We start from the raw sequence: 16,830 nt of genomic DNA, 5'->3' as shown, positions 1-16,830 counted from the left end.
TCAATCGCTTCTTTTATTTTGATTTCTTTCTCTTGCTCGCGCGCCCCATACCGAGATACGAAAAGTTGCGCGTTTATGCGCGTGTAAGAGGGTTACGAAACGCTTTCTCCCTGTATGATGGATATTTTAAGTATGCAACTTGCACCACTTCCTGTAACACCAGTGGGCCCGCCGGTCCGCGATCAGAAAAAAAAGGACAATTACAGCGGAGCATGTAATGTACGACACGGTCTCGATCATTACCTTGGTCTTAACACTGAATCGGACATTTAGAGAATTTCGTAATTGCTCTGAAAGCGGAGAAACCAACAAGAACGGTAGTGATATTACGCACGTTACCGGTCTCGTGTATCAAGAAATCTAAGATTCTGGAAAGAAACGTACTAGTTACGTAGTTACTATTCGTTCAGATATCGTAATTTTTTATTTTGTTACAACAGAAAATTTTCGTACGTTAATTATCTTCAAAGATATAATATAATTAACAATTAAGATTATTTTCATCAAAGTAGAAATTTGATATACGATACCGAATGCATGTTCAGCGTTAATCGCGATAACGTTTTTCTTTCTTGCATCATCTGCAATTTATTCCGAGAAATGTCTTAATATAAATCCGTTGCGGAAGGGAACACCAATTTATTACGAGGAAATTCTACGTAGAGCGATTATGTGCGTGCAACGCGCCATTTCTGACGCATTAAGCAAATAAGACATTCATCATTATGCGTGCTCGCGAACTTTCGCTCGTCTAATGTCAGGTTGCATTTACGGTGTTAGAAATGGTTAATTATATCGAAATTTCTTCTAAATTTTCGATATTTAGAAAGATTCCGCGCGCATTATATCACCCGCGATTACGATGTATAATCGCGATATCATGTCACATTTAAATAATGAATTTGCATTTCAGACAATCCTAACTTGTTACATCGAAACCGACGAGAAGCGGGTTTCTCTTCGAAATCAGCAACTGTTCCAGCGACGCAATCCGTGAGTAAGATTAGCATAATTTACTGGTGCAGGTTCGATGACTTTCATCATGTTTCTATGTAGGATAAAACTAATGTTTCGTTGTACAAACCATCAGTTCCTTTCGTTAATCTAAATAAACTGTAATCTCTAAATAGACTGTAACAAAATAATAACGTAGTGCAATTATTTAAATTTCACTATAATTATAATAGTGAAGTTTTGTTCGTGTTGCATGAACTTTTCGTGTTGGTTCGTTCTACCAACTTCTATTCTTTCTCTTTTTCTCTCTCTAAGTATATACGTAGTGTAAAAGTCTAAAAAGTTCATGCAATACGAACAAACCTATTAATTGTAATGATGAAATGTAAAAACTATGCATAATGAAAGAGAAAGACAATATTGTTCTTCAATCAGCAATGGTATCGCCCTGATCAAAATCGTCACATTTCGAGCTTAACGTAACGAGAATTAATTCAGTAAAACAGATCCACAAATATGTGCGAGTTCTGTTAATTTGGAATAAACAGTTAGTGTAAACAGTTCGTCTAACAGGCAAGGCCAACACACAGCCAACTTTCAATGCCGTTAAGAGTTAAGCAATATGATGTTATCTAATCAAAATATACGACTTTTTATGCATTTCATAATACGGGCATGACAGATATTACTAGCATCTATTTCGCATCTAATTGTTTATTTAGGTCACCACTAATTTGTGACTCCCCAATTAAAGATTTACTTCAAGGAATTTTTATGCACCGATTTTCGACATTATTTGTGATTTTGGATACCTAATGGAAAAATACCCCGAGAGGTATCCCGGCATTGGTAGCATTAATTTACTCTAATTCTGTATCCTATTAAGACGAAAATGAGCTATATGAAAAATATGAGATAAAGACACTTTACAATGCATCCTTAACGCAATCAACTTTCATTTATGTTAATTATATATTAGCCATAAAACGTACACTCTGCGAGAATATATTCTGCACGGATCAATTTGTTTCGCTCGAGCGTGATGTAACGCAGATCCCAGATCAATTTTATAATATAATTTTGTATAATTCACCAATTTACAAACTAACAAGATGAAATTTATGTTTTCGGATCTCTCGACTTCGCACTCTCACTTATTTATTCACTCTTGCGGAAGCATTTCTCCCGCACACATATGTATTTTTATTATATCATCATAACGAATAATTAAGATATATTATGAACCTGTAATTATATTGACGACGAAAACAAATGATCGGATAATAATAATAGTCTAATACAAAACATTAAATTATTATTTAAATGATATTATTTTACTAAAGCATACTAGATATTATAATCAGCGATGAGCAATTCACTATACATCCTTATAATAACATATTTATATTATATTATTATTAATATCACACCGTATTCAAAAAGAGACCACTTAAGAATAATCTGAATCTAATAAACAATTTTGACAAGTAGAACAATTTTGCATTCTATCACAAGTCACAATCGTCGCAAATTGATGCACACAAATTTTTCCGGCAAATATCATTTCTCTCGAAGTGTGTATCACCAGAATGTCCGAGCAAAACATCCAAGACTTGTTTTTACATCGCGGAATTACGTAGGAACGCGATCGTCCCCGCGTGCGGAACTCGAGCGGATTTGCACGCACCTCGAGGCGAGACGCAGGTCGCACACGCCGTACGCACATCGGACAGTTACGCAGCTCCGAAACGAACGTAACGCGAGCCTCGTGTTTCCTTGCTTTTACGTAACCTGTGATCCCGAGCCACTTTGCTCTCCCACCCCGTGCAATTTCACCGGGTGGTTTTGGCTATCGCCGTGGACTGTCCTTTATAAGCGGACATCCCCGACGGTGGAAACGTCAGAAACGTATCGACCTCCGATAGTGAACGCAACGCACGGTAGTCACCGCAGTCGCGAATTTTTCCGGAGTTTTTACAGTTAGAAGACACAGGCCGAATCGAAGATGCGCTCCCACACTATCGCCGTGAGTGTATATTATATAAATATTATACGTACATACATTCGTGTATGTGTTTATACATGTAACATTACGTTTATCATCTTGTCTTATTTGGAAAATTTTTTCTTAACAATTTTATGGTCGCCAGTGTAATTTGATTGTAATCCTGCTTGTCGGAATATTCATTGCGTCATAATGTGCGCGGATTCTGTGACTTCGAAAATTACATTAAAATTTGAAATTATGCTCTAAAGATTTTCATATAAATTTCCAATTAATCCGTTTTACGCTAATCAAATGGTAACGGCTACCATCGATCACATTCGAATATTAAAAACTGCGAGGGAGAGAGACAGAGAGAGGGAGAGCACTTCTCTTGCAGCATTAAAAAAAAATTAATAAGAAAGAGAAAATTGATTTTATTTATAAAGTGTCTTGAATCTAAATGAACGACGCTTGTCGCTGTTTAAATTAGAACCACGAAGCTTTTACATCGCTATATAAAATACCGTTACGCATTAACAGAGCCAATGAGAATGATGAAACGCGGATAAGAAAGAAGAAAGGAAACATTGTGCATTTAAATGATGTGTGTTGTCATGTTACTACTACGCTTTCGATATTACAAACGAACCGCAATTCCCTTTCGTGTTGCAGTTGCTCGTGTTCGGAATAATAGCCGTGGCTTTGGCATCGCCGATACCAGGCCATCATGGTCATCAGTAAGTAAAATCTCAAACAATTTCTACCTTGCAATTCTTCACAAGAATTCTACTTCTCTCAAAAGGAGAATTGCACTCGCATAATTAAAATAAACGGATAAATTCCGAAATAATTAAATGTTACAAATACGTAAATACGTGATTTCAGCGAGCACCACATCATCCATGTACCTTACCATGTACACACAGTCCATCATCATCACGTGAAGAAGGTTCACGTGCCGGTGCATCATGTCGAAAAGGTGCACGTGCCCGTCCACATCCCGGTGCACCATGTTGAAAAAGTACCTGTCCCTGTACCCGTACACCATGTCGAAAAGGTGCACGTACCCGTCCCAGTTGTCCAGAAAGTGCCCGTACCGGTGCACATTCCTGTACATGAAGAGAAGGTGGAAACTGGTGGGTGGTGGTAGAGAGTGCTTTGATGTCAGCATCGATTGTTTTAGGTTTGTACTATTTTTCCATGACATGGACAATGTTTGCATTTAATCTTTGCGCGAATCGCAAATAGGAATTAGAGCGAGACAAAAGACGTTTTTACGCCAATTTGTACATCTTGAATATTTGTTATCGAATGGCTTCCAGGTTATCGTATAATAAGATTCCGAGTAACAGTTGATAAAATCCATTCTCTGTTGCGGATCCGATGATAAGAGGTTTCTCGTCGAATAGGAGAGGATGAAATCAATCAGTACAAAATCACTCGAGCCGCATCATGTACTTACGGCATTCTAGCATAAGAACCAAATACTCTGTATGCACGCGTGTAGTCAGAATGAAGATACTTGTACATACTTTTTCATCACGTTAAACTGTCATTATATTTTTATACAATAAACGTTTATTAAAAAAATAACTTGTGCGAATATATATACATATATATTTCCTTCGGTTTTTCACTTTTCGAAAGAATGTTACAACTTTTTAGAATATACAGATTGGATTGCAAAAGAATTGCAAGAAAAGAGAAAAGAGAAGTTGGAATGTGGAGAGTTACAGTTTATAAATATAATTTATTTTGTAAAATTAACAATGAATTAACAATTACAACAATGAATTAACAACAAACTGGTCGTCATCATCCAGTGGCATGATTATATAACAACTTCTTTAATCACAAGGTGATTGTACGATGTAATCTACCAGCCGTCGTGTTCCTCGTGCCCATGATGATCGTCATGATCGTCTTTTTTAACTGGTATGTAAATCTTCTTCACGTGCGTGTGATGATGCTTATGAATATGCTTTGGAACATGGATGATGAAGTGCGTGCTGAAAAAAATTTGCATTTCCTCAAATTCACCCTTACATTGAACCTTAAAACTGCATTATCTCCAAAAAACAAATGATGAATAACAATAATTCAATAAATAATAAGAAATTACTGTTCGTGATCATGATCGGGATGCGGGATCGCTGATGTTAACGCCGCCATGACAACCAGCAGGAGTAGTATCTAGAAAAGGAAACAGCGGTTGATTAGATGCAATTAATCTTCACAAATCGTGAATAACGCGAAAACAGACTAAGATGACGGTGTTTCGCGAAATATGACTGCGTATCCTGCGAAAACTTCTGCAAATCTTCGAACTTTTAAAAGAAAAGAAAAGATGGAGAGAGAAAGAAAATGATCACTTAGCGAATCGATCGACGCGTGTTCGAGGCAAATGTTTGTACCACGGATTGAACAAATGAGTGTCACTGAACCGTTATTTACACTCAAATTTCGACACCCACTCGGAGCTTGTTCATGTTTCCTCGCGTTCCGTGCACGGAGTGTCCAATTCTTCTGAGACTGCGGCCACGCGAAGACTAAAATTTCCTTTCTTGAGCAGCCTTATAAACGGAGACGTAATCAGTGAACGGTGCACAGAAAACGGTTCCTGGGTGTACCTCGCGTTGCCCCACCTGATATCACTCTCACTTGAACAGTTACACGAAACCACACGGCACGATCTTGCGGATGTATCGTAAGCGCGATTCTCGCGGACTTCCTGTCGCGGACGTCGGATATTTACGCTTCAGTTACTTCCGTGCCTTTCCTGCAAACGTGGTCCCCCCATTGCGAATAATCTGGTTGGTTCGGAGGCGTCGAAATGCAGACGCGGGAAAAAGCGGTGCCGGATGCGAAAGACCACAGAATTTCACCATCTAAGGGAAATCGGCGCGAAGTAACGCAAATTTCTCCAAATAATGAAGGCGAATGAACTAATTTAATTTCATGCCAAAATACCATCATAATAACAGCGTCAGGAAGTGAGGGCTACCAATGTAAAACCGGAAGAGAAACGCAACTCGTCTCGTGTCGCATCGCGACGCTACGAATTGCAATGATATCGGTACGAATGCACGCATCTCGTTACATAATCGCGATATTTCCAAGAATTCTTATTCAATTCCGCGAGTAGAGGGAATTTCAATTACCAACTCTTATTTAAGAATAAGAATATTTAAGAATAAGAGTTAATAACCTAAGGGTTATTAACTCTTTACCATGAATTTTTTGCGCTTGAACGGGTGCAAGGTCTATATCTACAGTTTTGTTCCGCAGTACATTAATGTACACGCATACGGGTGAAATCGCGCCTCGTTTATCACACGATTGGTTCTTTCACTTTCCGGTTACTTTCCATTTCGAACTAATCCGACGCGTCTTTACGATCTCATAAATATGGACTTTATTGTGACGTTAACAGATGTTGATGATTGAAGCGCTTCGGTAAATGAGCACTTATTAGGAAGTGAAATTTATATTCAACACATACATTGTGCACCAAATGATTATTACTCCCCGCTACACGAATGCGAATTAATTAATGTAGCGGTGCGTCTTGTATGAGAAGGAAGGTTATTCTGAAAGTAAGATTGATGCTTTCGATATAACTTATTTGAGAAAAAGCTTACTTTTACTTCAATTAATTGCTTTTTTGCCAGTTTGAAGAATAACTTTGCATCGAATATATTCTTAAGTGAAATCCTTTGTTAAAATGACAGGACACATGTGTCCGGATATTATATCTGGATAATCCTGTGATGTATTGAAACATTTTATGCATTCACGTACGATCGTGTTATTATAGAATAATATTTAATAAAATTGAAGTTTTGAAATATTAAGTACATTATCGCGTTAAATAAATGTTCTTTTATATCAGTGCAGGACGTTTATATAGCCGATGTATGATTATCAGTCATGTTTAGTTACCAGAAATGCAAGCATCACGGATTGAATATTGTCAGAGGCGGAATGCTTTATTTATTTTATTTACTATCACATTTTCTTTTATATAGAATCGTGTAGAATCTAAACCATATTAAATCATATAGAAACTAAATAAGAAACGATAACAAGAAGTTATTTAAACTATTCACTCAGGAATTTCAAACGTTTTCTCCAAACTATTAATCCATTCAAGAAACTTTTTATATTTTTTTAGTTTAGATATGACATTATACATATTCATACATAATTCTAGAAACAAACTAATTAATTTCGTCGATTCCTTTGAAGGGAAGATAAAACAGCATATTAAAAATGTACAAAAATTTTATTGGAGATAACACCATACATATAAAATATTCTATTTACAAAATATATTATATACAAATATATATAACATGTTACTTTGTGTATACATTCGAATCAGTGAATCGCAGTTGCATTTTTACGGGACACTAATTGCTAAGGTGAGCGAGGCACATGAGAATTTAAATTAAGATGCCAAATTTAACAATAAGGTATAAAAATATATGAACACGGTCACAAAATTATAAATTATGACGATGTGCACTCGATTGGTATCACAAACTGGCTAATTGCTTCATAATTTTCCTTATAGACCATTTTTTAACTCACGTTACATATTTCTATAGATATTCTTATACACAATTATTCATTTCTAAAATTTTTATCGACATTAAAATGAATAATTTAATATTTTAAAATCACGTGCCCTCAGAAAGTCGCGATTTAAGGTAAGCGAGCTCAAGTATCGTCAACTAATATTATGTAACGTATTCCTGCAATTTTATACGTATACCGTCATTAATTCATCGCGTAAATTAGTTAAATGAGTTATCGTCTATCAACAATTTATCGATTGATTTGTTCATAAAAATTTAAGAAATGAAATCGTCATAAATCGTCATGTCAAACGTATTTGTTCAGTTGTCGTCTCTTTGAATAGCAGTCTATAATACGATATCAAAAATGTTAACTTACTTTCTTCGACATCTAAATGTTCAAGAAACTATTTTTAATGTCTGTAGTCGTCACGTCCATGTTCTGAGGTTTCGCGAAAAACGTAAAATTTTCGCGATATGAGTATTAGTCTTGTTCGTCGTCATTAGTTACGTCCGTTTGTGAGTTTTCTATAAAATTAATATAAAATAATTGTATTCGATATATTTTCGTCTTCAGTATTATCTATCAACAATTAATGATTAAAAACAACCACAAGCCCGTAAAGAAACAATTACAGTATAACAAAGCTCGAAGAAATCAAAAAGATATTAAATTATCTTTCACCATGAATCGATTTCATGAATGGAAATAATTTCTAACGCGCTGATTACGGTTCACTTCACCTAATATCGTCTATCACATTTACATGATTGCTAAATCACAATTAAAGTGGTGACATTGCGATTATCGTTAAAGAATATTCGCGACAGTAGCTGTACCGATCAATAAAAAAATATCACGGCTACCGATATGTCCGTTGCACATTTTGCGCAACATTATTGGTTACAATATGATCATTCTTATTTCTTCTTCTTTTTGTGGTAACCGGAGAAACCTCCACCGCCACCACCGTGACCTCCACCGCCACCGCCACCACCATAACCGCTTGAATAGGAATCCAAGCCACCACTGGAACTATAACTGCTTCCGCCATGTCCACTAAAATATAAATAATTATTTACATATTATTTGCAATAGAATTATAACATATTATAATATAAACATATTGCTTTTTAATTGAAATTAATTAACTTATTAAACTAAATTAATTAATGTTAAATAAACCGCTGAATATCACTTGTAACGCGGAGTTGTTACAATATATCGTTTACCTGCTGCCAAAACCAGACGATATACTATTGCCATAGCCGCTGGAGTCAAAGTGATGATCACCACCTCCGCCTCCCCCAAATCCACCTCCAAAACCGCCACCGTGTCCACCGCCGTAGCCACCTCCTCCTCCTCCGTATCCACCTCCATGTCCACCTCCGCCGAATCCACCACCACTATCACCATGTCCTCCATGCTCGATGATTACACCGCCGCCACCACCGTATCCACCACCTCCGTGGCCACCACCAAATCCGCCGCCATGTCCTCCTCCAAAACCGCCGCCGTGTCCACCTCCATATCCGCCGCCACCGCCATGTCCTCCATGTTCAATGATTATACCGCCGCCACCACCGCCGCCGTGTCCACCTCCAAACCCGCCACCATGTCCGCCTCCATATCCGCCACCGCCACCGCCACCGCCACCGCCACCATGATCATCGTGTTCTATAATAATACCGCCACCGCCTCCTCCTCCTCCTCCTCCATATCCACCACCGTGGCCACCTCCAAAACCGCCGCCTCCACCATAACCGCCTCCGTGGCCACCTCCGAAACCACCGCCGCCGCCGCCGTGTCCTCCATGTGCAATAATGATACCGCCACCTCCCCCGCCGTAACCTCCACCACCGTGGCCACCTCCAAAGCCGCCACCACCATGTCCTCCGTGATCAATAATGATACCGCCACCTCCTCCGCCATAACCGCCGCCACCACCATGACCACCTCCGAAACCACCACCACTGTGTCCTCCGTGATCGATGATAATATCGTCTCCGCCACCTCCATAACCACCTCCATGGCCACCTCCGAAGCCGCCACCGCCACCGTAACCACCGCCACCACCATGGCCACCTCCATGATCGGATATGATGATATCCCCACCGTGATCACCTGTAAAAATAATTATCTTTTAGAATATCGTTGTGTCGAATGATTTTATGGTGATCGAATTGCATCAGTAACATAATTGCATTATCATTTCGAACGAAACAATAATAATTATTCTATCCGTACAACTCTATTAATTCGAAATCTAATTCATAATTAATTATGTTTTTGAAACAGTGCGGATAGAACAATGGGTGAAGCGAAAGTAATGAGAGTTTTTGAGATTTTCTCACCAATTCTCACCCAATTATATCCGCGCGCTAAATGGTAGAATAAACGATCTCGAGAAGCTCTGTTTCCCTTTCTTGCGCATATCAAGTCTTTAATCGACAAAGTGGCACGGTTACTCGAGGCACCTTCAATAACTTCGCGTTATAAGTGATAGTGAACTTTCTCGGTGCTCGAAAGAGAGAGGAACAGGCCCAAAAATCGCGGATTTCACGTCTGCTGGAAAATTTACTGCGGTGTAAAGAACCAAGAAGTTAATAACACGATTGCAAAAGCACTATCAATCTTACAGTCTTTGCAAAGTTCCTGCTAATGATTATTTATATACGTATAGTACATTTCGAACAGAAATGTTCAAAACAAAATACAATGTAATGAGATATATCAAAACTCACAAGAAATTATATATTAATGTAAAAATTGGTCGATGAGAACATAGGATATTAGCAATTATAGCATGTGATTGAAATCTCAAAGAACAAATTTTGCAATTTAATGATCGATAATAATTTATAATATTTTTAAACCTGCAATTTTTCCTTTTATTTTCATTATCTTTATTTATTCATTTGCATTTCTTTAATATATAGATTATTGTAACTCTAAATCGCTCATAATTATTCTGTTAGTATCAGCCATGAATCGCCATGATCGATAAATGATAAGAGCTTTCCCTTATATGATGATACATTTACATATATTCAAAGACATCGTTTCGCATTATAAATTCGTAGATACGAGAAAGTGTTCCATCAAGATTTCATCTCTGCATTTTCTCAATATAATCAGTGCATTTTATCGTGACTTATTTTTTGAATTATTATTTGTGTGTGTATATGTCTGTGTGCGTCAATTAAGACCTACTAATTTTATTTACATTCTTTCCTTGCATCATATATTTCGAAGAAAGTTTGTCAAATAAAATATTTACTTTTATGAATAAGAAATTTGATGCAAAATTTAATAAAGGTTTTATGAGAAGACTACGCGAAACTAAAATTCATCATCAATAAAGATGAAATCATTGAACTTTCTTATAATATAACATAATTATTATAATATAATATAATTAGTTTCTCACCTCCGCCTCCATGACCGCCTCCAAAACCGCCGCCCCCTCCGTAACCACCACCATGTCCACCTCCGTAACCTCCACCATGTCCTCCTATGTCCCCAGGACCAGTGACCTCTATGTGATGATCACCACCACCTCCTCCTCCTCCTCCATGACCTCCGCCGTGATCCTCGTATTTTATGATTTTTTCATCGTGATGTTGTACCATCTCCGGCAGGTGTATCCTTATATGAACACTGAAATAAGAAAAGTGTGTTTAAGCTAAGGGACGATGTACTCTTAATTAAATATCTAAAACGTCGTAATTATGGACGTACAGAATTTGCGATATTCTTTCGCGCATGTTAAGCTATACCTCGACGTTGAATCAGTTGCACGATATAAACTTTTAAATGGAATAAAATAAATCTCTTAGTAACAACGATTGTCTTATAGATGTGTATAAATATTTATGTGTCTGAACTTACTGTTCATGTCCGAAGGTTGCAAAGCCTACTGATAGGAGGCTGGCAAAAATGAGGACCTTCATCTGCAATTGAACAAAGTTTAATAATTTAATTTAATTTTGATCAACTTTACGTTTTCCAAGTAACTCAAGGCCGTGAGTTTTCAAAAACCTCCAGTTATTAATAATTATTATTTATGATTGTATCTGGTACCACAAAACGAGAAAAATCGTGCATAATTTTCTTCTTGGATCTTGGACGCTCTCGCACAAGCACCAATATGAACGAATTCAGATTAAATTCATATCGAAACGTCAATCACGGAACTGTCGATCGCGTGTTCGAATGAAAGAGAGAATCCACTGTACAGAGACTAGACAGAACAATTGCGTGCGAAGTTGCTCCTGTTCCCTGTACCAATTTCTCCCAGAGTTCATCTCATTCGACGAACCCGCAAATAAACCGGATTTTGACCCAGATATTTTACGGTAATTCCTTACGGCGTATTCGGGCACCATGCTGGAATCCGGGACACGGCCGCGGCCGCCGGGGGGATTCTCCCTGCGCCTTCTCCTTTTTTATCTCTCGCGCACAGCTCACCACGGCGAACCGATACACACTGTCATATATTCGCGACCGCGGTCTTACCTGTATATATACCGAACCGGTGAAGCACCGGAAGGAGCGAGTGGGGATCGAATGAAGATCGTGGTACCCGCGGTATGGAGGAGCTACGCAGGGGCAGGCGCAACCTCCTTGAAAAGAAATTGAACACGCATGAACCTGCTGATGGACACGCTCCGCACCCCCGGCATCATATCGGGGTCCACTATGCATACGGACGTATATAACGTATGTAACGTCCACTATGCATAGACGTATATAATGCGTTTCTGAGAGCGAGAACGACCGTGACCTATACATGCATATACGTACATACAGAGCGTGGTCCTAGAGAAATTAGCGCCTTGGGCTTTCACGACCATGCTACATGCCTGAGTAGCGATGCCCATGATGGTCGTAATTAATATCGCCGCCAGCTATGTTTTCGGTTAATGGAAGCAGAAAGGCCACTATGAGAAGGCGTGAGTTTACGATGGCATCAAAGAAGGTGCTTTTGTGTCGACACAGTGCTAAAATATAACGTCCTTCGACGACGCATTGACGCTCTGGTATCTTTGTCGATATAGGGATAAAACTTCTGACACATGGAATTTTGAGAATCTCTTATGAGATTTTGCAGGCTTAGAATATAAAAGAATGCCACATTTTTTTAATTTTTTATTTGCGCAAATTCATCATTGCTGCAGCAGTGATAGACGCGTTGCTTGAATGAGCGAGCCGATTTATGATCTTCACTCGATGAGTGCGAGCATAAATTAGATACAACTAGTATCGGATCAGAAGAATTGCCGCTTTGATGATTATACGCTTTCCCCCCGATTTCCAGAATAAAATTATCTAGAAAATATAAGCAGCGGGGCGCACCTCTGTTGCTCTCTCTGTTCAAATATTTCGCGCATAGAAAAATTGTAGCTTCCATGGTGGAAGAAACATGCAAGAAGCATGTAAGACGCAGTACAAGCTGCAGCATAAGCAATACATATTTGCATATGTTTTGTAAAAAACGCATTACGTACTTGTTTAATCTTTGCAAATCCACTTCTATCATGCACGACGATTTATATTCTTGAGGCACGAGTAACGTTCTTGTGGCATTATTTTTTCCTGTATAATTCGCACATTATTCCTAACGTTTGTCTTATTACAAATGTTTTACTACACAGATAGAATACATACAATCCACGCGCTACAAAGTATCTACAATCAAAGTATCTATTGTCACAGTAAACGATGATACATTATTATTTAACGTATTAAATTATAATTTATTAATTATCTATTGCCTTAATGCGCGTGTGACATGCGAGAAGTTAATTGCATCCATCAGTCGAGAAATTTGATTGAGGAATTGTGGATCAAACGAGTTTTAATCCCTCGCGAATATCCAAGCCGCAAACTGGCTCGAGAACGGATGTGTGCGTAAGTCACCGTGTCAATTATAACAAATAACGCAAAAACATAGATTCGAGAGCAACGGAGGTTCTGGTTTGACGTAATCGAGAATCACGATTCCCACACAATACATTTATATACTATATGCATTTGCATATATCGCGATAATTTTAAGTTCGCTCTCGCGATCGTTGCTTTCTCCGAGTTCAGAATCTATGAAGAATTTATGAAGAATTGCGCCGCTTTTCACGATACTTTATGCAAATTATTTTAGACTTCGTCTTTTTCCTTCTTGATTGAAAATATTCTCACAAGATTGTTAGTCTCTTGGAAAAGTCTCACTTTGCATGACGATGTACGCGAACCAATTTTCGCAAGCCGCAGTAAGCATGATTTAATGAAGGTATAAGTCTCGCTAATTAGACAGGTCATAATGAATTACATTCTCCCTGATGAACAAAAGGAAGGGAAAGCATTAATATCTTCCCGCGGAATGCATAATGCACGTTTATACGCGGCGTATTCTTTGCAAAGAGTTGACATGAGTTAATAAAAGTTGATCTAAATTAATAAATGAAATAATTTCTAGATATAATAAATTAATAACAATTATTATTTTACTTACTTGTTGAGTTCAATTAACTTTTACTTTGAAAGCTTCATAATTGAGGAACAAATCAACATTTGAAATGTCATAGGGATACGATAATCAAACTATCCTTGATTTCTAATCGGATTTACAATATAAATTCTCTTTCATTTCGTTCATAGAAATGATCGTTTGAGTATTATGGTGAAACGCGGTAAATAACGCTTTTCTTCAAATATTACTTTTAGTAATAAAAATTTGTTACATTACTCTCACCTTTCCCGTATATAAATTCCTCTTGCAACAAACAGCTTTCTTTCGCAAGTTTAAGTCTCCACTCTTGATCGAGTGGAACGCACGATGAGATAATTGAACCGAATCGTCGCTCCTTGCGCCGCTGCAAATTACAAAATAAATAATTGAAACTTATTGCGGTGATTTTCTCTCGTATAATGGTAACGATTACGGGCAATTGTTTGACTCACCTTAGCTTCTCTCATTATCGTTTACTTATTATCGATAAAAATTATTAGCTTAATGTTGCGGTCTTTTCTTATTCAAGGAATTGCTTAATCCTCGCTTTCGACAACGTTCAAGATTCAAATTTTCCCAAAATCGACATTTCTTGCATAATTTAGAAAAAGACATAGGATAAATACTGCTTCTAATCTAAAAGTAAAAAACTAATCTAAAAAACAGTTTATCTATAAAAATATATTTTATTTCATTTTCTATTGGATAGATGATTCGCGCTAAGACACCCTATATAACGTGGCGATTTTGCATTCGCGCATTTCAACTTGTACAACGCGTTAATGGACCTTGTACACACGCGTAGATCGACGTGTAACAAAATAGAAAGTAGCAGGAACACGGTGGACGCAGCAGGATAGGGCGCAGGGAAAGGGAGAGTGGGTGAAAATAAAAGGGTGAGAGCGAGCGGGAGAGCGGGAAGAGACGGAAATGCAAGCATACACTTACGCACACACACACGTTCTCGTCGGCAAGCTGAGAAAGATACGCGGCGCGTCGCTTGTAGATAATCGTGAGAGGCTCTCCCGCCAATAGTATTGTGCCGCTCCTTATCCTTTCACTCTTTTCCCTTATCACGTTCCAGTCTGTACGGTAAATTCCGCGACGGCATGCTCGGCAGGGGCTTCTTTTTGTCGCAGACCGTTGCTGACCTTGATTCCGTACCAGGAGCGGCATTGACACGGTATCCGTTACATCACCCGTTGATTTGCCGCGCGAGACCCGCGCTTTCGTGGTCCGATTTTTCTCACGAGTAAACGCTCCCCATTCCACTCGACGGACTCGGATTTTATAAGGAAGGATTTTAACGAGTTTCGCGAAGCGAACAATTGAGTTTCTTCACTTCCGAGAATGATCCGGGAGCCAATACCGATCTTTGAGGTCGCACGCGTTCGGTGGAGAAATTCCTCGTCCAACGTTTGTTCAGTTCTTTTTTATTATATTTTACTTTTTAACGTTCCGCGAACGTCCCGCGTCGATTGCATCGAGGAAATTTCATTACCGTCTCGCGAGTCTTCCTTTTACGTCGGTTAATTCGGTGCGGTCTTCGGCGATGCGACTCGCCTGACTCGGCCGACACGCGTGTTCCTTTCACAGACGCGTTTCCGCGAGAAACCATGCGAAGGTGCACCGAACGACCTTACCAGCCGCCAAGATCAAGACCAGCCTTTCGCGGTCGCAATTGAAATGCTTCGCTGCCGTGCAATTATTACCGTGTAATTAAACTCGGGATATCTAAACGAGGTGCCTTCGGCATCGTCATCACCCTCTCGCACTGTTAATTTCATGATTGTATTGTTACGCTTCATTGGAGACAGTCACGAAAGACAGTCTATCGATTCTTTGCATTATTCGAGTATTGTTATTAGATCAACTAAATAATCCAGATCATGTCTAGATTTCGGTAGAAATATTGTAGCGATTTTTGGAAAATTTTTTGTTTGTTTTTCAAAGTTGCTTATCTGCTATAAATTAATGTGCGACAAGTTATGTTGTCATAAGAATAGGTTTAATTCGATTCATTGCCACTTAGACATGACTACCGGGTTACTTAATGACCTAATATTCATCAAATACATACAGGGTGGCCCATTTTAATTTATACAATCGATTTTTTTAAAAACTAAAAGAGATACGAAAAAATGTTTCAGACAGACATGTCACGATTTCGAGGGGGACATAAGATGATACCATTGGTTTGACCTTGAATAGTCGTTTGAAGGTCACGCGAAGATCACCTTCAATTTCTTAAATTGAAACCCCAACTTTTTATTGCAGATTCTTATTCTCCATCGAAAAGTAAGTAACTTTTGTCTGAAACATTTTTCCGAAAAATGTCATCTTATGTCCTTAAAATGTCCTCAAAACTCATCTTGAAGATCATTTTAAGGACATAAGATGACATTTTTCGAAAAAATGTTTCAGACAAAAGTTACTTACTTTTCGATGGAGAATAAGAATCTGCAATAAAAAGTTGGGGTTTCAATTTAAGAAATTGAAGGTGATCTTCGCGTGACCTTCAAACGACTATTCAAGGTCAAACCAATGGTATCATCTTATGTCCCCCTCGAAATCGTGATATGTCTGTCTGAAACATTTTTTCGTATCTCTTTTAGTTTTTTAAAAAATCGACTGTATAAATTAAAATGGGCCACCCTGTATAATGCGTGTATTTTGTACATATTATATATATTTAATAAAATTATTTTTGCACGCGAAACTTGCTAATTATATTGTCAGCAATTTACAGCACAGGAAAACTTAATTGCAGATAAATGAAGATTTACCGCCCACATGATGT

The 16,830-nt window shown here is 38.2% G+C and overlaps 4 protein-coding genes across 4 annotated transcripts; 1 reads left to right on the top strand and 3 right to left on the bottom strand.

Annotated features, from left to right (window-relative positions):
• The first annotated feature begins 117 nt into the window (after nucleotides 1-117).
• On the top strand, nucleotides 118-4,091 carry LOC113561437 (uncharacterized histidine-rich protein DDB_G0274557-like). Its single transcript, XM_026972663.1, has 4 exons — nucleotides 118-214; nucleotides 914-993; nucleotides 3,614-3,678; nucleotides 3,827-4,091. Exons 1-4 carry the CDS (start codon nucleotides 118-120, stop codon nucleotides 4,089-4,091), a joined length of 507 nt encoding a protein of 168 aa, XP_026828464.1.
• A 170-nt stretch (nucleotides 4,092-4,261) lies between these two features.
• On the bottom strand, nucleotides 4,262-6,244 carry LOC113562607 (high-affinity zinc uptake system protein ZnuA-like). Its single transcript, XM_026972440.1, has 2 exons — nucleotides 5,064-6,244; nucleotides 4,262-4,950 (listed from the first exon to the last, which is right to left on the bottom strand). The coding sequence occupies exons 1-2, from the start codon at nucleotides 5,111-5,113 to the stop codon at nucleotides 4,818-4,820; spliced, it is 183 nt and encodes a 60-aa protein (XP_026828241.1). The 5' UTR covers nucleotides 5,114-6,244; the 3' UTR covers nucleotides 4,262-4,817.
• A 16-nt stretch (nucleotides 6,245-6,260) lies between these two features.
• Nucleotides 6,261-9,047, bottom strand: LOC105279468. The gene is made up of 2 exons (XM_011339272.3): nucleotides 8,755-9,047; nucleotides 6,261-8,581 (listed from the first exon to the last, which is right to left on the bottom strand). Exons 1-2 carry the CDS (start codon nucleotides 8,945-8,947, stop codon nucleotides 8,385-8,387), a joined length of 390 nt encoding a protein of 129 aa, XP_011337574.1. The 5' UTR covers nucleotides 8,948-9,047; the 3' UTR covers nucleotides 6,261-8,384.
• A 262-nt stretch (nucleotides 9,048-9,309) lies between these two features.
• Nucleotides 9,310-15,839, bottom strand: LOC113562606 (ctenidin-1-like). Its single transcript, XM_026972439.1, has 3 exons — nucleotides 11,893-15,839; nucleotides 11,414-11,475; nucleotides 9,310-11,182 (listed from the first exon to the last, which is right to left on the bottom strand). Exons 1-3 carry the CDS (start codon nucleotides 11,908-11,910, stop codon nucleotides 10,906-10,908), a joined length of 357 nt encoding a protein of 118 aa, XP_026828240.1. The 5' UTR covers nucleotides 11,911-15,839; the 3' UTR covers nucleotides 9,310-10,905.
• Between the last annotated feature and the right edge of the window lie 991 nt (nucleotides 15,840-16,830).

This window comes from Ooceraea biroi, chromosome 9, assembly GCF_003672135.1.
Source record: "Ooceraea biroi isolate clonal line C1 chromosome 9, Obir_v5.4, whole genome shotgun sequence".
NCBI lineage: Eukaryota > Metazoa > Arthropoda > Insecta > Hymenoptera > Formicidae > Ooceraea > Ooceraea biroi.
This window is presented reverse-complemented; position numbering and strand designations above follow the sequence as displayed.